Source organism: Astatotilapia calliptera, chromosome 9 (genome assembly GCF_964374335.1).
Source record: "Astatotilapia calliptera chromosome 9, fAstCal68.1, whole genome shotgun sequence".
NCBI lineage: Eukaryota > Metazoa > Chordata > Actinopteri > Cichliformes > Cichlidae > Astatotilapia > Astatotilapia calliptera.
In genome coordinates this window covers 19,553,484-19,579,108 of record NC_137430.1, presented here as the reverse complement: position 1 = coordinate 19,579,108, position 25,625 = coordinate 19,553,484, and the positions used below count along the sequence as shown (strand labels likewise).

Here is a 25,625-nt window from a genome sequence, read left to right as displayed (position 1 = left end):
TTAATTTGAAGTTGGACGTTTGGTGGATTCACGACATTGCTGCAGGGCTTTTAAATCTAAATCTGATAATGCAAGAAAAACCTAATTTTGGATACAGTTGTGCGTTAAGAGTTAATTAAATTGATTTAGCTGCAAAGAAATTCCACATGAAGGCACAAGAACTTTCAAACAATACAAATACTTGACCCAGACAAGACTTTAAATGCTATGTGAGTAATAATTTCCATTGATGAATTGTGCATTCATTTCATACGTGAGATCAAGCTTCCCGTGATTGTATAAATGTGTGGTGTAATTTCCCAAGCTTGTTTACACCCTGCCTGGTTAGGCATGATTCATGCCCAACCAGGCAAATGTGCTGGTGGTGATAAATCACTGTATGTATACTGAATATGAGCACATGTGTTTCATTCTAATTAACTGGGGTGTGATTTAATCATAGCTGAGCATTTATTTTTTTAAAAGCAAGATGAAAGAGCAGCTCGGCAGCCATAGAGATCAAAAGGAAAAATGACATCCTATACCTCACATTACAGGTGTCAGAGGTTGCAAACTGAACTTTGACCTCAGTGATCGATCTGCTTGTTTCTGTTACTCTATGTTATAGAGCCTGGTTTCAAAATGTAGATGAAAAGAGTCCCTTCATGTGCTGCAACTTGTTTTGACCGACCACTTAGTATCCCACATGATGATATAAGTTTACACAAAATGCACTTTTAGCATTAAATCAGCATTTTGACATCACACTGGTGGAGGTTTACTTTAAACCAGGGGTCTCGAACTCCAGGCCTCGAGGGCCGGTGTCCTGCAGGTTTTAGATGTGTCCTTGATCCAACACAGCTGATTTAAAGGCTAAATTGCCTCCTCAACATGTCTTGAAGTTCTCCAGAGGCCTGCTAATGAACTAATCATTTGAATCAGGTGTGTTGACCCAGGGTGAGATCTAAAATCTGCAGGACACCGGCCCGGCCTGGAGTTCGAGACCCCTGCTTTAAACTAATATATATCCCATTATTATAATGTTAGTGCAACAGTGCTGGAAAAAAAATAAGATATTTTAGCACTGAACATCTCCTTACGAATTTCAGGTGGATATCTTCTGTGTTTCTAAAGTGACAAGGACTCAAAGATACTCAAAAAATGCAAAATTTTGACCCATATGTGCTGTAAGTTTTCATGGTTTATTTAAAGATGCCAAAGTTATTTTACATTAATTAAATAAATAAATAGTGAATCAGCTGGTTGTGAGGGGGTCAGGCGGTGGCACTGATTGAGTTTTCAAAAGAGTGACCTAATGGCCTTTATTTATGATGTAAGGGCAGTTGTGCAACATAAGTAATTTACCTGTAACTGATTTATTAGACTACCTGTCATAAAAATAAGAAAACACTATTTTTTTATGTCTGTCAAAAAGTTGTTTAAAAGTAATACTATACAGTTATTTATTAGGCGATTTACCTGAAAAAAATGACAATAAAGTTTCGTGTTTGTGACCAAAGGACCTGTCATGTATACAATATTGAAGGGTTGGTGACATTTTATTTACAGTGATTTCTCTCTCATCAGTGACCTCCTGATATAGGGAGAGGCTGATTACCAGATCAGCCCCAGCCAGCCTCCCCAGCACTGGCCCCTGAACCCACTGCACCACCCCTCCTCTGCATCGGAGACCCAGACCACACTCCACGCAACCATGTAAATAAAAATAAATCTATTCAAATTCATGGATTTGTCCACAGTGGCTTTGTTGCTGTGTGTGCACATGGCAGTCTTCTCAGTCCTGCCTCAAGTGTGTGGAGGTGGCTGCTTGAGGGAAACTACTGGGGAGTTTACGTGGCAGAATATCTTTGGGGGTCATTGAGCCGGGTCAGTTCAGGGCCACTGTGTTCTTTAAAATCACCATGCATTGGTTGGAAGTCATGGTTGGCATGCTAATGTGTGAAATGGTCATAAAGTTCAAGGTGAGAAATCAAAGTTTATTGTAACACTCTCTGTTATATGCAAATCACTGCTATTGCTCCTCATATGACATAGAAAGTCTAACATTTGTCATCAGTTAGTGGGTATATTTTTGTGAATTACAGCCAGTTACTGGAGCCATCCCATACACGGGGTACAATAACTCAGTCCTAGATTTGCACTACCTGTGGAAAGTAGGCAAACCTTCAGTATTTATTACTGACTCTCAGCCACAGATCAGGTTGGATTTGGCAGACAATGTCTCTTTTAATCAGCAGATGTGATCAAAACAGCCTCACAGAGCTCACTTGTTTGCTCAGTCGTTCACCTTTCCAAGCTTCTCCTTATTTGTCACATGAATATTTAACCAGTGCTATGAATACTGAATGATGCTCAAAGGCAAGACACCTGTCTCGCATTTTAAGAGTCACAGGGAATCTGAAAATAACTTCATCCGTCTTCTGTCTTGTCTGCATCCCACGCTGTCTTCATGAAATCTCACAGCTGTGACCTTACATTGACAAATTTCGAAGTCTAGACCAAAAGTAGTCCAAACATTTCATCTGACTGCACGATATTCAACAGCAGAGCATAAACATAAACGTACAAAGATGATCACACACAAGCCTCAAGGTTCTTCTTTTTATTTTCTGCATTGAATTTCATGCGGAATCCTCCAAACCGGTTAATCCATTTATTTACATTTGCTACCTTTCCAGTGCATTGGTAATCACATTATATGCAAGCTCAATTTGCCTTCATGGACAGAGCTAATGAAAAATGAGACCCAAAAGCAGCTGATCAGAGGAACAGGGCATGAAGCAGTGTAGTTGTTAATCTTTTATGGCACACAGAGCCTTGTCTTTGTTGAATTTGTTTTTCTTTATGTTGCTGAACTCCGCACGAGGTGCCCCACACTCAAGTCAGTGAATTGTAGAAATTAAAATGAGGGACAACATAAGGATGAACTTTAATAGCTGAAGTTTTATACACAAAAGCAAACTCTGAGGGTCAGTCATATCTATCAAATACTGAAAATCAGTTTGAGGTGCACGAATCTTTACTTTCATTCATATTTGTATATTTTTACTTAAAGAAAAATATCTCTGAGGGCCAAATTGTAGTGATTTTTTTAATGCAGCATTTTATTTCATTGATGTTGCAACACAATGTAACAAACACAAAATCAGACACACTAGCCAATCAGCTGTTTTAATTCGATTAAGAAAATCAAAATCCATAAGACAAACCTCTGCAAAATTCCTGTATTTTTCACGTTTTTGTCATCTTTAATAGGTGTAAATGTTTGTGAGGTGCAGAAATGTACTACTAACCCGGGTATCCAAATTGAGCAACAACATCTTACAAACATAATGAATACATTTTCTACATGAAACGCTAAAAATGAATTTTAAAGCCATTTTCCCACCAGCAATAATTAACTGTTTGTTCTGCTTAGCTCCTAACGCATGGGACCATTACTGTCATCTTTAAGGCAGTGGAAAGATGACGCAGATGTCAAACAACTGAACTCTTCAAGTCTTTACAAATCTTATTGGCATAAATGATTATTTTATGTCAAGAAGTTTATATTGTCAGGATTGTTCAATATTTGTGAGATTTCAGTGAGTTCTTCCATTGTAAACCACTGGCCCGCCCTTGGTGGAAGATACTCTCTAAATATATATATAAATATATGTCGCCCACTTATGTAAATCTGATTATTCTTTCTTTGCTTAACTGAATAGCTGAAGCCCCGGGAGGGGAAAAAAGTGTATTGTGTAAGTTTTAAGATATTTTGTTCTTCTCAGGGCACTGTGACCTGTAACGGCACATAATGAAGGGAAAAACTACAGCCATTTAATGGGATAATACTTTTGTGTGGGGTGCAGAGAGGGAGTGTTTTCAACCCATTGGGTTGTCTGCTACAAACACGCTGTTGCCACAAGAATCGAATGTACTCCCTTGTGATGATATTACGCACTCATATTAGCTGAAATTTGTCCTGAAATAGACACATTTTTATTTGCTAAACATGATCAGAATTGCTGGTCAAAGAGGAAATGGGTGTAAAATGTGAATATTTAAATATACAAGGAAAGGAGGGCAGATTTTTGTTCTTATTGCAGGCATTAGCATATTTGCATGAAAAACTTGCTTTAAGTGAGTCTTCCTCAGAGTTATATAAAGAAATAAGTGACTTAACCGCCTAATTTCTCTTTGATATTTGGGCATATTGGGCCCGATGAATGTTAAAAAAAAGAATGACCAAATTTTTTTTTTATACATTATTTATGTTTTTAAGAAAAATGAGGATATTGGTTTAAAATTTTGATAGAACAGTAGCAGTATAATGTCCTCGTAAGTGGATATCAGGCCCATGTAGAGCAAAATTGAGTATTTTAGTCTAAATAACCCAAAATGTGATGTCCACATATGTGGACGCCAGGTCCTAGGAGGTTAAAGCCGAGCCTTTGTTGAGTAGCCAAAAGCCCTTGTGAAAATAAGCCTTACTTTGGTAACAAAAGCATGGTATAGGATATCTTTCACAAAAAAAGCTCATTTTACGTTAAAGGTATAGGAATTTAAAACAATACTGAAGCACAGAGGAACTTTACAAAGGGATACTAGACTTCCACTTTCTCGTGTGTTTCTGAATAATTTATTTCATACAATACACGAGGAGAAAGGTTTTTTGGTAAAGTAAGTTTTTTGCTAATATAACACCTTTAAAGTTACACATTAAAATGGCAAAATTAATTAGCACATTGAGCCGTTTTTAAAAGGAAAGCATGGCTTTATGTGTACACAGATGTGACCAAATTGTACAACTGCAGATTTACAATGTAATGCTTTACACCAGTCTTACACAAACCGCACAACAGCAAACCAAACAAATGATCTTAAACCCAGATATGCACAACACATTATCCAGTTAACAAAAAATCAGATTTACATTGCACATAGTTACTCTAAGTGCACTCTTATATATATATATTATCCCTTTTTAATGTTTGGTAACCAAAACAATCAACCCAAGAGACATATGTGACTGAATTTGAGAAACACTGTCTAATATAATTGCTTTCCCACTTTGTACACATCTATTTACATTCACCATTTTAAGAGGTATACTGGAAAATTCACAAAATTACACTAAAGTTACTGACGACAAAAGACAGACGCAAAAAATGTAGGAGTATTTAAGCACACACTTATAAGCAACGTGAAAAATGACATTTTAATCTCTGATTCTCTTCCGCAATGTGCCTTTTGTCCTGGCTGGCCCTCCCCAAGTGTGGTTCTGTCGGAGGTTTCTTCCTGTTAAAAGGGTTTTTTTCTTCCCACTGTCACCAAATGGTCACTTGTAGGCAGTCGCTTGATTGTTGGGGATTTCTCTGCATGGTCTATAAGTTGCAATATCAGGCAACTTGAGGTGACTGTTGTTGTGATTTGGTGCTTTTTGGCAAATGTGTCTATTTGCCTTAATCCTGCGACTTAAATTGACTCATGTGTGCACACTAAATATGAAGCTAGAGTCAGTAATGTTTGTGAACTATTTGGAATTCCTAGGGTTCATGCATTATGTGATCTGGTCATCATGTAACTCAGAACTAAAAACGCAGTCTAACTAAATTACACTGTTACACTGAAATGTTGAGGAGCTAATTTAGCCATTTAAATCAGCTGTGTTGGTTCGAGGACACATCTAAAACCTGCAGAGACACCGGCCCTCATGGACTGAGATTGCCCACCCCTGGTCTAGAAGAAGACTGAAAATGTCACCCTTAGATGAGAGCAAATTGGTTAGATGTTCAGGAACAAGGCAGGAACCGCCAAGGATTAAGTGTCACTGTCCACAGTGAAGTGCTGATCAAGAAAGAAGTCGCTGCAAAATTAGCATGTCATTCACCTGCATGATGAGTGTATGTAAACTTCTGACCACAATATGAAAGTGGTTCCAATCTTTTTCCTTTTCTCTAAATGTATAATTATTACTTTCAGCAATCTGAAGGCGATATATTGATATTCAATATTTCCTTGACACATATTACCACATTAGAATTTTTTTATTATTCTTAAACTTAATGATGATCTAAACCTTTAAATCACTGGTGGGTTGAGATGATTTCCTTCCTCCCGTGTAAAGCTGGATCCCCCCGTTGTTCCCTCTAGTATGTACAAGCCTTACTTTCAAACCTACGCGAGGTCAAAAGCACAAAGACAGCATCGTTGTGACAGGGCCAGTCATCCTTGTCACTTTGCTTTGCATACAGGATCTAATATTCTCTGCTGACTTGTCAAGTTCAGACTCCTCCGATGGAGAAGTAAGTCTGAACCTGAAGAATTCAAAAAATATTATGCATAATGGAGATTCAGAAGATTCTGAATCCTGTCATGCTTTAATTTGAAAAAACGACACTTAGTGATTCATTACTATTATTATAACCACAATGTGATGTGTATTGTACAAGCATTCCAAGTTTATTTACACTGCACACTTGACTGTGCATCATTTTTTATAACTCTTCCCAAGTAAATGTAAACATTCAAGGAATGAGCTGCATATGGACATCTCCTCTTCAGAGCTGCTGTACTGCCCAACAGCCAGCAAAGACTAGACCGCAGAAGTCGGTTCAACACACCAAACCCAGGCACTCGTCAGTGATCGACACAAAACCGCCACAGTGCCCTAAATAATGAAAAATATCTACCTAATCATAGGCTCAGAATCGCACACGCCAAGAGGGAAGGCTGTGTTGATAAAAGAAGGCAAAGGGCAACCGGTCTCTCATGAGCATGATAGTGCAGAGAAGGGCATTTGTGCTCCAAACCCATCATTGTGAATCAGCATCACTTGGTCTGAAGCCTAATCTGTTTGGCATTTATGGAAATAAAGTTTCCTGCTCTGTAAGCCTGTCTTTTTTTCTGTCTTCCTACACAGCAAAGGGGGGGGAAGTGTAGTATTATGCTTATTTTGGATACTCTAAAGTATGTTTTAAAGCAAATTTTCCAGCACTATTTACATTCAGCACTCAAACACACCCTCACAGTCCAGTTCTGGTATAGTACCTTTGTTAGCCTGTGATGCTGCTGTTAGAAAAATACATCACCTCAATTTCTTCCAAAGCTTTAGCACAAAACTTGACTATTTGGAGCTGCAGGAGTGCACAAGGCTCAGAGTTACACCAGCCCACTCACCTAAGCACACAGGATATTTAAAAAATAAGAGCTGTAGTGATATGACTTGAATTCACCTGTACAGGTGACCTGCGCAAAAATGACTCTCTCCGCAAACGCTTTGTTTGTTAAGCAATGTGCAACTTAGCTTCTCATTTAAATGTATTTTTTGGAACAGTTACAAACTGCTTCAAAGCTGATTATGGTCACATCGTGTCCTTATATCTCTTTTTCCAATCCTTTCATCACTTTCCATCTTCTGCACCACACACATGACCCAAGAGTACTTATGGTAAAGCTTATATATGCTGCGATGTTCTGCCTAATGTTTGGCATGAGAGCATTTTGTACAGCATTTTGTGTGTCTGTGTCACTGTGACTCAGATGCTAGACAAGTCATCGTGACAGGATAATGAAGCCCGGCGAGTTTTCGGGCTGCACCGTGTCAACATGGTGATCTGGGTGTTGAAGTTGTTGCTGCTGCCAATAGACGGGTGCTGGTATTTGGTGTCTGAGCCCATGTATCTCTGCAGGTGCCACCTCCTCCACTTCCTCTTGATCTCTCCTTGGACCTGAAACCGATTAGAGCAAAAGGGACAATTACATGTTTATTCAGTAAGTAGAGCTACATGTTCTTTACCAACATAAAACATTGCTGGGAATTCACTGATAATGTTTTTGACACCTCTGACCAAAAACAGAGTTTATATGTTAACAAAAGGACAAAATGCTGCCAAATGCTTTCCAAAATACCCGTGTACATGTGGACAGGCCCTGCTGTTACTCCCTACACACCTCTGTCATTCTCCAAGTGTTTTACTTGAATTTATTTCATACAACAAATTTGGACAATTTAGAAGATTTTGAATAATCGACTATAAAAACTGCAGCTCTCTTAAAAGCGGGTGACCTGCATTTTAATTAAACAGAAAAACAAATTGGTTGGCGTGATTTTCAGCAGCAGACGAAGCTCAAGGACGGAGGGGAAAAAATGAAAAGCACCCAGAGAAAATCCACAGAATTAAACGCCGCCAGCGCTGAGGTGGCGCGCCATTAAAAGCAGTACCCGACACTGACATTAGTTTTCATTTAGACCATGTCAGAGGGAGGAAAGTGAACCAAACCTTCTGCTGGAGGATTGAATATTTTTAAATGTGCCTTTTTTGTTGTTTTTTTGCAGATATTTGCTTATGTTGGAACATTATCTACAGTCAGTTGCAGGTTTTGGAAATTTGTTGCTTTTTTGTGTCATGTATTACAGGTTAAGGGGCTGTGCCAGGTGTTTGTGTTATTCTGCACACTGTACACTTCTATTACTGGATTAGACTACATTCATTTTTTCCCCCAAATAGTGCGTGCATCTCCAAGGTCTCCCTTCACTCTCTGAGTATGTGCGTGTGCATATGTTTCCCTGTTTATGCGGCACTGCTCCAGCTCCCACTGGACTCTGGCTGGCACACCTGACACTCATCGACTAATCAACCCGCCCCTCCCACACACAGTCATCCACACACACACTCGCCATCATGTGCTTTCATCGGCAGCAGCAATAAGAACACTTAGGCTTCACATTTATTTCTCTAGGACCTAGAGTCTAGGTCCTTCCTTGTGCTCTACCAGCTTGCGTCACTTTGTTCGGCCAACTCCTTGTTAAGTAAACCTGGCTGCACACTCTCCACCGGCTTCTCCAGAAAATCCTCAACCCCTCATTTGGACCCACGTATCTTCTTTTTTAAAGACAGTCCTGCCTCGCAATCGAGTCCAGCAGTTTTTTCTTTTGCATGAATTTTACGAGAGTATGACACTTTAAAAACTGTTTTGCATTATTTAGGCAAAAAGAAAATCAATATAGCTTTTTCTTCAGTCATTTTCTTCCACTTCTACCTTGTCAATATTTGTTTTCTTGCTATCGACATGTCTGCCATTCCTTAAGCACCGAGAATTCAACAACTAAACCTAACATATCTTACCAGCAGTGCACAAATCTTCCACACTTAGTAAAGGACACCTGGAAGTTGCATGAGATTAAAATTCAGGCAGCATAGTGTGAAGCCTCGCCATCTAGCCCAGATTCAATCTGGCCCAGCACTGAGAACATAAATAATCTGCCCACAGAGAGCCTGTGCAGACATCACTGAATAGCTCCCTGCCAAAAAGACTGTGTGCTTTTTACAGCCCTCCCACCCTGCAGGCAAAGTGCAGAAAATATGCTGTGGGGAGGTCCAAGAGAGGAGCTGGAACGACAAGCGCCGGTGACTCATACCCGCCGCTCCATCTACCTGTCAGGACTGTGTGTGAATGTAAATGGTGCGCACAGGGAGCGACGGAGAAACTACAGATAAACTACATTTTCTGAGAATGAGAGCACGACTGCAGGCTATCTCTGTGTGGAAGTACTGTGGTGTGTTTATATCAGCAGTGTTTACATCACCTACCTCTCCGTTCAGGAAGCAGTAAAGGACTGCGACCACAAAGCCCTAAAAGGAAAGAAAAACACTGATAAGAAAGCAGGAGCAGAGGATGTAATGGTTAAATTTCTTCTTTGATCATCTCGTCTTATCAATTATTTGTTATTTTTACAGTTTTTCTCAGTTCCAGAGGCATCCTTTTTAAGATCTTAGCACTAAGGATGGTTTCCCCGTGTTTTTAGCAAATCTGAATACCTACTCTGTGGAACTGTTATTATTATCTGAGAGATTCAACAAGACATGATTTTAACTTGTATGATTCACTGGACTTCCCTCGCTCTCCCTATTCTCATGCACCTCACGGTTAATGCTCTCCCTTGCAGTGTAAGAAGCGAGAAACCCCTGTATAATCCACAAACTTTCACTACACTTTTTTTTTTTACGTCATCTTTCCCTCCCACCTCCTTACTCCTTTCTCTCTTCAATGTCCAGTCCGATTCCTCGGTGTATCTGAGTGGGCTCTTCCTTGTTTTCAAACTGGTGACACGTTGGTGCGCTAAAGCTCAGTAAATGTGTTTTACAACACTCCTACTAATGGCCCTCAGCTGTTAGCTAACTGGACAGTATGTGACATTAGCTGATCCAAGTCCCGAGAAATTCCACACTCCTTTGTGATGTGCATGCAGTCTGACAATGTCACATTTTAGCACATGCTCAGATCGCTTGGAAACCCGGGCAAGCAGGTACTAAGAAAGTACCTGTACCAGGTACTATGACCTAATGGGAAATGGGTTTGATGATCTGACTACTAGTAGTAGGTACTAATGGAAAAGGGGCTTAAAGGTACAACACACTGAACCTTGTAACAGCTGGGCTTCAACAGCACAAGACCACATTATGTGCCACTCGTGTCAGCTAAGACAAGGAGGCAACAATTCTCACGGGCTCAGGGAAATTGGACAACAGAAGATTGGAAAAACGTGGTAGGCTGGTGTTACCAAAATGAAAGCATGAATCTGGATTACCTTGTATCGAGAGACCAGACTGCTGGTGATGGTGGTGTAATGGTGTTTGGGGATATTTTATTAGCCAAATTCACTGTACCCAAATGGCCGCCACAGTCACCCCATCTCAATTTGGGTTGTAGTGGAACTGGAGATTCACATCATGGATGTGCAGCCAACAAATCTGCAGCAACTGTTTGATGCTGTCATGTCAATATTGCCCAAAATCTCTGAGGAACTCTGTGCCACGGAGAATCAAGTCAGTTCCGAATGCAAAAGGGGGATCAGTCCAGTATTAGCAACGAGTACCTAACAAAGTAGTTGGTGAGCACAACTATTTAACTCATGAAGAAGACTTAATCTCTCTTGGTTATAAAGATTGTAGACACTTGTGTTTGTTTTCCAAATACCTTCTTACAGCTTTAACTGTCTTAATTAAGCCAAAGCAACAGAGGAAAAGCTGTAAAAAATAACATGTGGCAGTCATGACAGTCATAAATGTATTACACAGACAAAACAAATGGGAGTCGAGTTGTAATAAGAAGGGGGAATAAAAGGAGTAAGGAGAGGATTGTGTTGGAAAGGTTTCCATATCTTCCAAGCTGTTGTAATGCAGCTGTGCTGTCTGGCTGCATTCTCCATCATTCCTCATTAAATGATGAACTGAAATAACATCAGAGCTTTAAACAGTGACAGTGCCACTGAGCCAGCCAGCAAAGTGCTTGGAGACCTGATGCAGTTTTCTTTAATAGTAGCACTCGCTAGTTCAGGGCTGAAAGCATGCCAAATCACTATTTTTGGACTTTTTAAAAGTTTAAGTGACCACACTTCTAGAAGACTACATTTATTTTAAGGCACTGGATTTTAGGAATCTACAGGTATTTTTTTAACAATCACTTTTTCCTCAAAAACATTTGATCTCATACCTGAAATGATCCCAGAATCAAGTCAAAAACCAGCCGCAGCTCAGTCTTCACTTGCTCGGGGATAAATGCAAACACTATATAATTGATCCCAAACAGCGGAATCAAAAGCAGCGTTGACTTTGCCAGTCGCCTGAAATGATAAGGCAAAAACAAATTCAAATCCCTCCCTCCAGTCAAACCAGCATCCAATCTGTCTCTGTATACCCCAATAATGAAATGCAGCTCAGGAGTACTTTTCATTTTAAATTTCAGCTCAGCAGACCAGAGACGGAGGGGGGGGGGGGGGGAAACACCATGAAAAGTGTCAGTTGGAAAATAGCTCATGCATTATGACTGGCTTATGAGATGCTCTCCATCATATGAAAAACCACTTAAATACATATAGCACTACATCTCTGTGTAAAGCAGCTGCTGGATGGTGGAAAACCACAGTGTGCTGTGCATGCTAAGATTTTCTTTTCTGAAATCCAAAAGGACTAGTTATCCCTGCATCGCTCTGAGCGTAAAAAAAGTTACATTTGCAGCAATAGTTACAGGAAGAATACTCAGGAGTGCGTGCTACTCTGCTGCTCTGCAAGTTTATTCAAACGAATCTTTGTTTATCCTTACAAAAGCAGCTAATGTTCACAGAATGTCCACCGAGACAGAAGTGGCGGAGCTCTTTCCAAACACCCTCGTTCGTATCAGTGACATTTCATCCTTTATTAGCTGATACACAAAACAAACTTCCAGCATGAAAAAGAAATTTAATTACACTCACGAGTACTGGTTGGAGTCGTTTCTTCCAATATCGGGGCAGTTTATCTTCTGGCGAAGTATCCGAATGATGCAGATGAAAAGAATAAAGTTCATCTGTGGAGAATACATTACAAAAGTCATGTGAGAAAAGCACTGAGGCATTTCACACTGCATCTAATGCATATGGGGAGATGTTTGTGAGATTCAACTCATAAACAGAAGCGTTGGATTGTGGCGCTGGCCTGTGGGAAAATGAGCATTTCTAAACTGATGATTTGGGCTGTGAGTGTGAACTTGCAACACATCAGTCATCATGATGCACTCCCAGCTATCAGTCACTGGCTAAGTACAGAAAAACAGAGTGTACTAACAGTAAGGCCGCTGACACTCATGTTAAATAATGAAGCTGACCCTCCTCTGGGAACAACTGCTAGCAAATAACTAAACAGACCCATTTGGACACTAGTAGGCGTCTGCTATGACACTTTGTCCAGAGCAAGCTTTTAATAGCTGGAAATTATATTAAAAGCTTCTTTTTTTTTTCGCCTTCCATGAGAAGATCAGTACCACTCATGATTTAGCTAACCACAAATATTTAAACACAGAAAACAGCTGGTTCTTTGCAAAAGGTTCAAAAAGCATCCACTAGATTTTCTATAAATGTGACGCAGAACACAAAAAGACGTAGGCTGTGGACCCCAGCTGCACAAAAATGGCCAAGAAATGACGTAATCAGGAGCAACCGGACAATATTTCCAGTGTTTGTTACTATAGCGATTACTTCCATTAAGAAAGCTGATAAGATGCTAAGTTCACTTCAGGTCACTTCACGAGTGACCAAATAGGTAATGTGACAACACACATATGTTATGCCAGTTACTAGAAATCTCATAACCATGGCGACAACATCATTACTAAACAACAACAACTTAAAGATTAGAGTTAAAAAATCATAGAAAATAAATCTGTTTTCTTAATTTAAAAGTGAAAAATGTACATTTTTGGACTTTGGCCTGGTTTTTGCATGCTGTTAGCCAGAGTCTGTTCTTCTTTTCAACTTTTATAATGCTTCTGGTATCGTTAAATTAGCTTAATGCTCGAGTAAAGCTATAGGCAGGCTTCTAAAAAGTGGGCCACTTTTGAGTATTAGCATACTATAGACCAAAACAAGTGTTCAAGTAGTAAAGTTAAACCATTTAAATGAAATTCAAGCACAAAGTTTGTATTAGCAAAAAGAAAAACCTGAGTACTAGCATGTGTTGGGTTGTGTAAATGCTAACTAACACTGTGTGAAGCTACCAGTGTTCACTAACATGCAGCTTTAATTTTATTGTGTTCAAATGGACACATGAGCTTGGCAACGTTTCTCTATTGCATATGTCTCTAAGCATTTATTTTTACTGCAACTGCAACTGCTCATCGCCACAGATCATCGGTCTCTATTTCACTCAACACTCTTTATGGTCTTACTATTTCCCTCCTGCCTGGCAGCTCCATATTCAACATCCTTTGTCCAGTATATCCACTATCCCTCCTCTGCACATGTCCAGACCTAAGCTGTCTCTCTGATGTACTCATTTCCAATCCTGTCCCTCCTGGTCACTCCTAATAAAAATCTCAAGATCTGCCACCTCCAGCTCAGCCTCCTGTCTTTTTGTCATTGCCACATCTCCAAACCATACATCATAGCAGGTCTCACTACCATCTTGTTCCCCACTCTCTGCTTCCCTTTCACTGTTGCTGCTATCCTTCTGTCACAAATCACCCTTGACACAAGTCTTTTCACCCTGCCTGCACTCTCTTCTTCACCTCTCTTGTGCACTGTTGTAAACTTTTATTTGAACAAAAAAATGGTTAGGAAATTACAGACCTGCAAAATAAAACATCAATGAGGGTGCACATTAGTACATTTAAGAGAAGGAAGGAAGAAGTATTTCAATGGGATCCGCTGAACGCTTTGCACTCCTCTGAAATAGTCTCACTCACGCAGAGATTAGAGTCTGTTTTTCTTACTAGAGATGCGGTTCAATCTGCATCTGAGCTGTCACACTTTAGCATTTTTATCTTTTGGGGTTTTGATCCGTGCACTGGAGAAAAACTCATTTTTTAAATTACCTTTCTGCTTTCAAATTTGCATGCTAAATATTAAACTTTTTTCCAGCAGCCTGTTATCTTGACTTTGAAACTGTGACTTAAAAATGAGGCAAGCAGCTGCTTTTAACAGCTTATTTCTGTCTGAATTTCATCAAAGACTTGAATACGAGCACAGAACCACAGTGTAAAAGTCCATATCTGTGGTTTTACTGAGTATGATGGATTAAATTATCGGTTTGACTGGACACTATTTCCTTCTGGAGTCCTTTTGTCGCATAATACTATAACTTGTTTCTACACTATACTGCCAAATATATTCGCTTGTCTGCCTTCACAAGGACATGAACTTAAGTGACATCCCATTCTAAATTCATTGGGTTTAATATGATGTCATCCCACCCTTTTCAGCTATTACAGCTTCCACTCTTCTTGGAAGGCTTTATGTGTTGATGGGAATTTTTGACCATTCTTCCACAAGTGCATCTGTGAGGTCAGACACTGATGTTGGACGAGAAGGCCTGGCTTGTAGTCTCCAGTCTAATTCAGCACAAAAGTGTTCTGCTAGGTTGTTATCAGGACTCTATGCAGGCCAGTCAAGATCTTCCACACCAAACTCTCTCATCCGTGTCTTTATGGAGCTTACTTTGGGCACTGGTGCACAGTCATGTTGGAACAGGAAGTGGCATACTGCTATACTGTTCCCACAAAGTTGGGAGCTGTAAATTGTCCAAAATGTCTTGGTATGCTGAAACATTAAGAGTTCCTTTCATTGGAACTAAGGGGCAGATCCAGCTCCTGATTAAACATCCCACACCATAATCCCCCCTCCATCAAATTTTACACTTGGCACAGTGTATAGGACAAGTACCGTTATCCTGTCAACTGCCAAACCCATATTCATCTATCAGATTGCCCAAACAGAGAAGCCTGATTTGTCACTCCAGAGAACACATCTCCACTGCTCTAGAGTTTAGTGGCAGCGTGCTTTACACTACTGCATACAACACTGTTTTGCACTGTGTGATGTAAGGCTTGGATGCAGCAGCTCTGTCATGGAAACCCATTCCATCAAGCTCTTTATGCACTGTTCCTGAGATAATCGGAAGGTCACATGAAGTTTGGATATCTGTAGTTGGCGAGTTCTGTGAACTGAGGTGCACAGTTCACCGCTCTGTGATTTGTACGTGGCCTACCACTTCATGGCTTTGTTATAGTACCACTAACAGTTGACTGTGGAATATTTAGTAATGAGGGGATTTCACAACTGGACTTGTTGCACAGGTGGCATCCTATTACAGTACCACGCTGGAATTCACAAAGCTCCTGAGAGCATCCCATTCTTTCCTAAATGTTTGTACAAGCAGTCTGCATGACTAGATCTTTTATACACTTGTGGCCATGGAAGTGATTGGAACATCTGAATTCAATGATTTGGATAGCAAGAGAATACTTTTACCAGTACATCTGTATATATCTTGGATTGCGTGCAGCTTAACTAGAGATAGGTTTTTGTTGTTTTCAAGTGCTTTTTTCAGTCTTTGTGTCACTCAGAATAGACGAATGAAGACAACTTTTCCACTCTTAGTGCCATTTACTTTGAAAGAGCTAGCTCAAGCTGGCTAGTGCTGATATAAACCATGAAAATGTTTTTAAAGCTCATGAACTTACCAGAATTGATGCCAAAATAGGAGTTTTAATGATCCACCAGAACACATCGGTGTTTTCTATTATATCCCAGCACCTGGTAAGACGTGAAAGAGTTTTAATGTATAAGATGTAGCAAAACAAAGCAACCCCCCCCCCCCCCCCCCCCCCCCAAAAAAACAAACAAACAAAACAACACAAAAGAGTATTTTCTGCTCGATTCTGGTCTAGCAGTTCCCTAGTCTCTCACCCCACATCATTATAGTTGGCTTTAGCGATGCTCCAAGCTGTGATGAAAATTGCTGGACCGCCTGGGGGCAAAAAAAAGTATACAACCAAATGTTACTGTGGATTCCAGCTGTAAGGTTCTCGACATGTAGTTCATGTACTGCTGACACTCTATAAGGTCTCGCTAATAGAACAAGAAACAAGACTTTCTCACCCCAGCCGATCAGAATATAAGCCCAGAAGTACTTCCTCTCGGAGAAGAAGGAAACGGCCAACAATGCATGCAGATAAAGGCCTTCCACCAGCAGCCAGAAGAAACTGGCCATTATACAGTACTGGAAAAACACAATCACTGCTTTGCAGCCAACCTGGCAATGGACACAAAAGCATGAATCATACAATGATCTAGTTAACAGGGACAACCTTATGTTGAAGATGATACGGTGAAATTTATTCCCAGTTGTGGCCAAAAACTGCATTTAGAAAATGAAAGAATAAATTGGAGTTGTTTGTTTCCTGTTGGTGAAAGCAGGTATATATCTGTGTTCTTTTATATCAATATGAATCCTATGACTGCAGTAGAATGACAATTAGTTTTTCTTGTGCCCTTATTAATAACTTGGAAGCAGAGATTCACTCAAATGCTTCTTTTATTATCAATAAATTCCATGGACATATTGCACTAAAAAAGCGAGTTACTACTTATGAAACTTTTGTAAATAATGGCTTTAAAGGTAGTGCAAATCTGTGTCCTATTCAGCCTGCACTTTATAAGCTCTCTGCCTCATTCAGTGAAAGAAAAGCTGCCAAAGTGCAGAAATGTTCCGAAATATAATGCAGGAAGTGAGCAGGATTAACACTGAAGCACTCATGAAGCATTTACGAAAGATTGGATTTAAAGAATGTTTTCCCAAAGAACAAAATGACCCATAGCTTCTGAGATTAGCCGAAGCTGAGTGTGACTGAAGTGGCAAGTGTGCTGAATTAGTAGATTTATGAGTAGTAGTAGTAGATGCCCTGATAGGGAATAAGCTTCTTCGCTGGGAAACAATACACCTTCACAGCCTGTTTGGGCGTGCTCATTCTGCTTGATATTATGATAGCTGAATAAAATGTTTCTGCGTAGTCTGCATTCACAAGATTTCCATAGCACAGGAAAACACAATAAGCTCTCTTCTGGTTGGCTGAACAACGTTTGCGTGAGGGTGGATGAGTTCATTCAAAATTGAGCTTGCCGATGCTGAATGCTGGGGAGGCAGGCTGCTATTGACATTGTTACACAATGACATGTATAAAAAGGCTGATTTTGTCTGCAGTGTTTCTAAATTCACTCTGCTGGTCAGATCTACAAGCCTGTACAAGCAGCTTTAGAGTGAGCAACGCGGAGATCCTACGCAGAAGACATCACACGGATAAGAAAAACCAATAAACTGTGCTCCTTTAAAAAGACTCCGTAAGAGTGAATACATTGAGCACTTTAGCAGCTGGAGTACAGCAACACAATAGGAAGGGCTGGGCTGAAGGGCATTATGGGTAGAGAAAAGTGGACAGTAAAGAAGACAAAGTCACAATAAAGAAAAGAAAATCAGAAAAAGCTGTCAGGTCTTTGTCACGACAATAGAGTTGAAAGAAGAACAAACAAATAATGATGTGTAGTTGGACAGAACCTACCTCTTAAAAATCTAAAATGCAAAATGCAATCACGACATGCTTTCTGTTATAGCCACTTTCTACTGTAGTACATTTTAGATGGATATATTGTTTAGATGTTGAATTTAAAAAAAAATTTTTTCGATGGGAAATAGGTTTTGAAAGCTAAATAAACATGATAATCTATGGCTATCTGATAATATCTGAATCTGGCTTGAACGTGAGGATTTTTAATGACTAGGAGACTTAAAGAAACTAGCATTCGAGGCTGACATTGTGCTGGTGGCTCTCTGCTAGTCATCAACTCAGTTAATTTAAATCCAAGAACTGGGTCTCTTGACTTTGTTTGCAGCACTTTTAATACCAAAAATATGTTGCAGCCTGTCTAAAAAGTCTCCTGTATGGGTGAGTGATTTCTTTTTTTCTGTTTTCAGTGGCCTTGGCAATCTTTTGTATGCAGTCTATGTTCTACACAGGCAGAATATAGACAAAACGAGCAACCCGTCTGAGTAGACAGAAGTCTTTATGTATGAAATGTCTTGCTTCTAGCTTCTCCAAAAACATGCGCTGTATTGAAAATATTCACATAATCCAGAAATGTCTTGTTCTGTTTTAGTCCTTGTGCATGGAGTTAAAGTTTGGGACAGCTCATTGAAGCAGCTGTTACTGGGCTGACAGGAATTTTGTAACCCATATAAATTGATTCCCACTTGGCATGTTGAGGGGGAAGAAAACGGACCCAGATGGGCTGCCTAAGCCTTGCTGCTTAGTTTAATATGTGCAAATCAGTACAAATTGATTGCTGGAGCTGAGTTTTAAAAAGCCTGCCGTTAGTCGCTAAAGGAGGATAAATTGTGAGATATTATGCCACTGGAAAAACAGGGAATAACAGGAAGCTCAGACACGGATCCATGCTCGTACCTTAAAAAAATGCATTTTTTAAATATGCTTTGAATTAATCGGGTGTTTAACTATGGCAAACATCCAGCTGTATGAGAAGAGATAATGAATGGAGCATGCAGAACACCTGCACACATACAGATAAACACAGCAGAAGCAATGCTAACAGCTGTAATGGAACTAATGTTGGGGTCACGATGAGCACCGCAGCACCAGACCCGTCTCTATAATGTCTCTTTCAAATGTGCCATGATAGCAGCTGGCTCCCGTCAACCCAGCGAGTCCATTAACGTAGTGCAGCCGACCACAAAGCTCACTAACAAATAGAGTGAGCCTCTGCTCATTGTGTGGCTAAATTCTGTAACATGAACCTCATTTTTATTGGCCACACACCTGACGGGGCTTTGGACTGTGGCTCATTGTGAAGGGGTGATGGTTGAAAGCCAAAGGACAACAATCAAAGACTGTGGGCTGTAAGTCCATGTTTTTATTACTATTTTAATATTAACATACTTGGCTAATATGTGGCTTTTGTTGTGAGATTGAAACTGAAAATTGACACAAGCCGTTTTCAAAACTTTTAAGTTATTTATCAGCTATGATATGAGAACTTAAAATGTCAGTAATTATCAATAATGATCAGTGATGCTACAATACTGTACTAATACTGTACTGAATGTACTGTAATACTGACTGTATTGAAGTCTTGCTGAGTTATCTGAAGTTCTAGGAGAGCAGTCATTAACAAGCAGCATTAACTCACAGAGCCCGAGGAGCAGTTGTCCACCTCCCCGACCTCGTAGAGAACCACATCTTTGATGAAGACAGCGATGGCCTTCAGGATAAATGAAACAAATAGATGCATGTGGATGTAGTTCCTTGTGCAGTGGAGTTTCCTAGGACACACAGAATGAGAGATACAAGAAAACAGATCAAGACAAAGCGACAAGACACGCGGAGAATTCAATAAAGAGGCCCTGCATGCTAATTACACAATGTCCTCAGAGTTAATAGCTTAAAATGACAGCAATTCACAGACAGTTAAATCATAATTAAGTTTCTTAGTTCCCTTTCACTGTGTGGGTGGATCAGTTTTAGAGCACAATAAATGGTTTTTATGGTTCTTCACACACCTTTGAAAATAGGCAGGAGAGGTGGATTTCCAAGAAGTTACAGTAGTAGAAACAAGTAGTCCTAAAACATCAGTTCTTTTAACACTTCTTCTGCTGACTACATTATCAATACTTTAGAGGTAATTGGGGAAAACAGGTTCCTAATAGCTTCGATCACTTTTTTAAGTCAGAAATGGTTGTTGTCTGGGCAGGTAAATATTCGCCTGGAGTACAGCACGTGCCCAGTCAGTTAATGTTCCCTTGGACATCATAACAGTTTCATTTAACCGTACCTCATTCCCAGGAGAGTAAATTGCCATGATACCAATGTTATCCAGATTTTATACTCACATCAAACAGCAACTGCTATTTCATTTAAATCCCTATTTTTCTTCTACTTCTACTTTCTTCTAGTTCTTCTTTATTCAGTTTCGGTCAGCCTTTAGTGTCAGACAGATGGTCTCACATCTGACTCTAGAAACTGTAAACCTGACTTTTAATGTCTGTATGAGCTCAACAACTGTTCATCCAATCTACTTTTAATGTGTTGGGGTTCCTCCATATGTTGCCTTTTAGAAATGCGTGTAGTGAACCATATAGCACTAATACTGCTCATAATACCCGACGGTCATAATGCTCTTTCTGGCTCAAATCTGTGGGTTGTTTTGATTTCACACCTTCACACCTTTTATCTCCCTGACCATGGCCGGCCTTGTGACTTTGGGTGCGTGACGGTGAGCAAAACTCTCAGGTGGACACACTTTGACACCTATTGCTTGTCTTTGCAGAAAGCATGAAAAGTGCCTCTTATCAGCAACTAATTCAATAAGGCACTTTCCGGTGACATGATCGGCAAAAGACTCAAAAAGAAAAATGTGACCAAAAATAAAATTCAGAATAAATGTTACTCCACCACTGCGGCCATGAAGAGAAATGGATGGCAGTACACTGAGAGAAAGCAGCTTCCATGTAAGAAATGAAAATCAGCACACATCATTTCACAGCTCATGCACTTAGGTGTGAATTTTTGCAGCTGCACAGTATATAGAGTATAGAGTTTTTACAGTGTTTGGAGGGGGTGTAGCACACAGGAAGAAGAAGTGCTCGAATGTGGCCCACCCATTTACACATACAGTCTTTGTACACAAAAGTTATTTCTTTGCAGCATTCAGCGAGAAAAGTTCACTTTGCGTCTTACTCAGGCAGACAAATTGCATACAGCAGTTTTTCCAAAAAAAGTAATGTGCGGTATTATGCGAGTCACTCTTGAAATGTCCATTCATTATCTTTTAGGGTGAAGATGTTGCAATCTAAAGCTGGCTTCTTATTCTTCCTCAGAACTGTAATTGCACTTGAGGAGGTTACAATCGTTCCCTGGCTTATCAAGCAAAAATGCCGGTCCTTTTTTTATCCCGCAATACTTCAAACGTCTAACCTTCAAAGTGCTGCATGCGCCATCAAAAGATAGCAGAGTTTGAGTGACAGTTTATTTCATTTGGAAGCTATTTGTATCTTTCATCTTGGTTTAAGCCTGCTATTATACTCGGGTGTGAAGCTGCAGTGATCAGAGACGATCAAATTCCAGTGAAAAGTGTTTGACGCGTGACACAGAAATGTGCAATTTGTCACAATGTTCATGTCACATCAGCCGGCAGGGATAATGCCACTGTCAGCGTGCTTTGTAGATAATAGCACGTACTGATGTTCTTCACAAAAGTCTCACTTTTTGTTCCGGTCATCGTTTTTCTAAACAGCTGACCACATAAAAATAAGTTAATCCAGATGGAATGAAATTCACAGTGAGTGCAATTAAATAGCACATAAGTACTTAATATAAAACAGCTGAGCTATTGTGCATCTACATACCTGAAGATGCAGAGGATCACAATAGCGGTAGAAAGCGAGACGAGCGAGACGCTGTGGCCGATGGTGTAGCCGATCTTCACTTGCCAAAAAAACTTTCCCTGCACAAAGAAACATAAAAACAGAGAACAAATCAAAGAAAAGGAAACAGCCGGTGCATGTTTACACACTCAAACAGTGACATCACTTGTGTTAGTTGATTTAACCATTCAAAACATTGATTTGTTTCAATTTTTGGCTTAGAGATGTCTTTTATTATTGTTGTTAAGCATTTAGGCTCCACTCCTGTCATTTTTAAGTGTTGTAACTGAAGAGCTCTTGAACCACGGATTTGTGTCTCTCTCTTACCAAATACTGGATCAGTCCAGTCATGCGATATACTGTAACAGCATCCTGAATTTCTGGATCCTTTCAGAGAAGCTTCGCTATGTTACTGCCATGCCACTGTATGTTGTGCGCTTGATGGAAATTAAATTAAGATCTCCTGCATCCTCTGGCACACTCACACATATCATGTTTGCAGTAAGATGGACATCAAATTCCTTTTAGAGTACTTCACCGGGCCAGGTCCCTCCTGACTTCCTATGTGGCATACTAATGAGGCCGCCTCTTTGACTCAGAGAGCAAAGTGCCCACCAAGAAAGCTTTTACCACCCTGCAGTGCACATCCACTCTTCACTCTGCTCCACCTTCGTCAACACGGACAAGATTAGCTCTGGCTGCAGTAAAACTGAACTAAATAAGAGCAGCATTTGATTTATTTATTCTGGTCCTACTCCTGGAAGGATTCTGAATAACTTCTAATGACTCATAATGCCTGATAACGGAGGCGGGAGTTATTACTGACCTGTCTGTGTCAATTATGTCAAGTGTGTTTCAAAGACATTCGTATTTTAATTACAATACGAATGTTTTTGTTACAGCATCAAACCAAATTACCTTATAACCATAGATTTACTTTCTAATCCCATCTTTCTCCCAATGTATGACTAGCACAGGGTACAGCTACTCTGGTTATCTTTACAGTTAAAATATACATTTATCAGAACACATTGTTACTCTTTGTTGAATCTGTACACAAACATGTATTCCTCTTAAATAGCACAGGTCTGCAACCAAAAAACTGCTTAGGATTTTTACTGAAACCGGGAAAAACGTTTTAAAAATTCCATCACATCAGGTTTTCTTGCAAAACTCATGTTTTTAGTTTCATTTCCCCTTTTAAACTGAAATCTGGTATCCTATACTTGAGTCAAAAAATCGTATCCACTAATGATTTCTCACATGAATTGAATGTTTCTAAGAGCGAGACTCAAGAGAAATACAAATAGAAAATGCGAGGGATTGAGGGGGTCAGTAGGAGGGGGAGTGTACGGTGGGTTTGGCAGTGTGAGGAGCTCAGATGATCATGTCCCAACAGGTTTATTTTGTTCATAGCAAAAGGTAAGGAATCTCCGAAAAATTATGCATAGTTAATTGTAATAAAATATTTATTTTTTCATTGCTGTTGTGCTTTTTTTTTTTAAAATGTAAACTCCTCCTGTTTTGTAAAAAAGAAAAACTGTGAGGGAAATGGAGATCATTTTTAGATTCAGTACCTAAAAAACATCAAATTTACCCAAAATTATCCCATGCAGCCGGAAAACTTTTTTTTGCAGAACTGCGTAACCTGCATGCATCAGATTACAATTTTAAGTTAGCGACTATGTAAATACAGTATGTAGAAATAAGTACGCTTTAGCAATGCAGTAATGCTAAGTAATGCTATCTTTAGCGTTGTAAAGACTAGCGGGTTATCTACTTCCACACTTTATATTGAACTAGTCAAAGTATCTCGGGTTCTAACTCAGCACTTCACAGTTATGAATCAGTGAATTTAATGCACCTTCCTCTGTATATTGACAAGCTACCGGTATACTAAGGAACATACTGCATTAAGCTGTTAAGTTAGTTGGGCATGTTGCTGTGTTCCTGCTAACTTTTGCTTTATAAGAAAATTTCTTAAAATGCAGTCTAACAAACAGCTGTTCATTAATTTCCTCATCTTGCTGTTTCCTGACATTTCTGTACATTTCTATATTATATTGACATTTAGTCCAACAATAATAAAAAGCCTGTACATGAAAATATAAACAGTATTCTTTGACAGCTTCATTCTATATATTCTGTAGACTCAGTCACTTGAGACAACTCAATACATAGGAGTGAACAAAAGCGTATATGAGGTACACAGTGGCAACCAATCAATACAGTAATTTCCCCAATACAGCCAATAACACCCACCCACAGAGCAAAGAAAAGAGCTTCTCATTCAATTCTTCCTGACCGCTGGCTCTGGACACCATTTCCCGCTGTGCAGCTCTGGTCATTCACTATGAGACTGTGTCAGTCTACTCACATCATCGCTAGTGCTGTTGAGATTGTATCCACAGCTCACAGCAATGTCAATAGGATGCATCTCGGTCCAGCCATCTTCTGTGCAGGTTTTCGAAAGGTTACCTGGAGACGGAGAAGAACCAAAGAGGTCACAGCCACCCAAGCGTTACATTTCCTCTGCCTGCCACCCATTAGGTTCAAATTGGACACGTTGTGACATTGTCAGTGACCCAACAGGTCACTGCAAACAGCAAACAACGGCAAAAAAACCAAACTCTGCAAAGTGCCACAAAAAGTCTTTCCTGCTAATGTGAGCCGCTATTGACTTGTACTTTACCTGAGCCTGCAGAAAGGCACTCTGCTGTTACAGATATTGACTGATCCGTATCTTGCCATTCATCTAACCCCACATAATGATCCAGGCAAGAATGCATGCACCAGATAATACTACCATGCCCACAACATACTGCTTAAAATTTACTCTAACAGCCTATTGTTTAACATCTGATGATAATATGAATAAAAATAATTAAAAATGTTAATCATGATAGGTCTACTATAGATATTATATATAGATTGAGGGTTATGTTTTCTTTCAGATTTTCCTGATTTGTTAATTATGAGTTATAATAATATCAGATTACATTTTAATAATAATAATAATCTTTTTGCAAAAAATTGTTACAAATTGTATATATTACTTGTGTACCATCTGTCAGCTAAAATCAGCTGGTTGTTGGTGTTGGTGACAGTAAGGTTGCAGAGTGCCCTCTGGTGGGTAAACTATGAAACAGCACTCAGGACTCATAATATGGTTGAAGGATGTTTCTATTTCTTCTTGATGTTTTTAATTCTGTTGTAAATGCTGGTACTGATATATTGCCCGATATTGACCATGCTGATATATCAGGTTGGCTCTATTGTAAGATGATATACGTAGGCAAAAAACAATAAATGAATGATTCTGCTGGAACCTTCTGAGTGATTCATACTGCACGTCTCAACATTTTGCACCTCACCAGATTAATTTAATTACAACATAATTCCATAATATATTGACAGAGAGCGTTGACTGGATGGTGTGAGACTTTCTTTCAAAACTGGTATAAATCACTCCTAGAAAAAACACAATTTCTTGAGAAATCCCAGCTACCATAGAGCGAAAAGCAGGGTACACACTGGCCAGGTCGCAGTCTGTCACAGGGTGATATTTTGAGTTTTCTGTTCTTTTCTATTTCTTTTTTTTTCATTATAGCTTTTCTTTTGTTTTTTAAACCTCCTGACTTTGAAATGAAGTATGCAATAAAAGAGAATCACACAAATCTGTGACCGATATTATCTGCTTTCCATAACCTGATTTCTATTGATTTGTATGGAACTGAACTTTCACTTCTAATATTTATGATTGAGTTTATTTTTTCTTCTTTTTTGTGGATTTCCTATAGAGACTTCTTTAGATGGTCACAAAAAATATTGAGCCACGTTATTTTAAGGATGTTTAGTTACTATTTCTCTCACTCTGCAGCAGAAACTCTGTCATTT

The 25,625-nt window shown here is 39.5% G+C and overlaps 1 protein-coding gene across 1 annotated transcript in view; it reads right to left on the bottom strand.

Moving 5' to 3' along the window:
• Positions 1-4,598: 4,598 nt before the first annotated feature.
• vipr1b (vasoactive intestinal peptide receptor 1b) overlaps positions 4,599-25,625 on the bottom strand; it is a 52,521-nt gene continuing 31,494 nt past the window's right edge. The window contains exons 4-13 of the mRNA XM_026179607.2: positions 24,106-24,206; positions 21,711-21,808; positions 19,496-19,628; positions 16,397-16,550; positions 16,205-16,265; positions 15,979-16,051; positions 12,239-12,330; positions 11,479-11,608; positions 9,576-9,617; positions 4,599-7,712 (exon numbers count right to left, since the gene is read on the bottom strand). Coding sequence (XP_026035392.1) covers positions 7,521-7,712; positions 9,576-9,617; positions 11,479-11,608; positions 12,239-12,330; positions 15,979-16,051; positions 16,205-16,265; positions 16,397-16,550; positions 19,496-19,628; positions 21,711-21,808; positions 24,106-24,206 — 1,076 coding nt within the window. The 3' untranslated portion in view covers positions 4,599-7,520. The remainder of the gene's footprint in view (positions 7,713-9,575; positions 9,618-11,478; positions 11,609-12,238; positions 12,331-15,978; positions 16,052-16,204; positions 16,266-16,396; positions 16,551-19,495; positions 19,629-21,710; positions 21,809-24,105; positions 24,207-25,625) is intronic.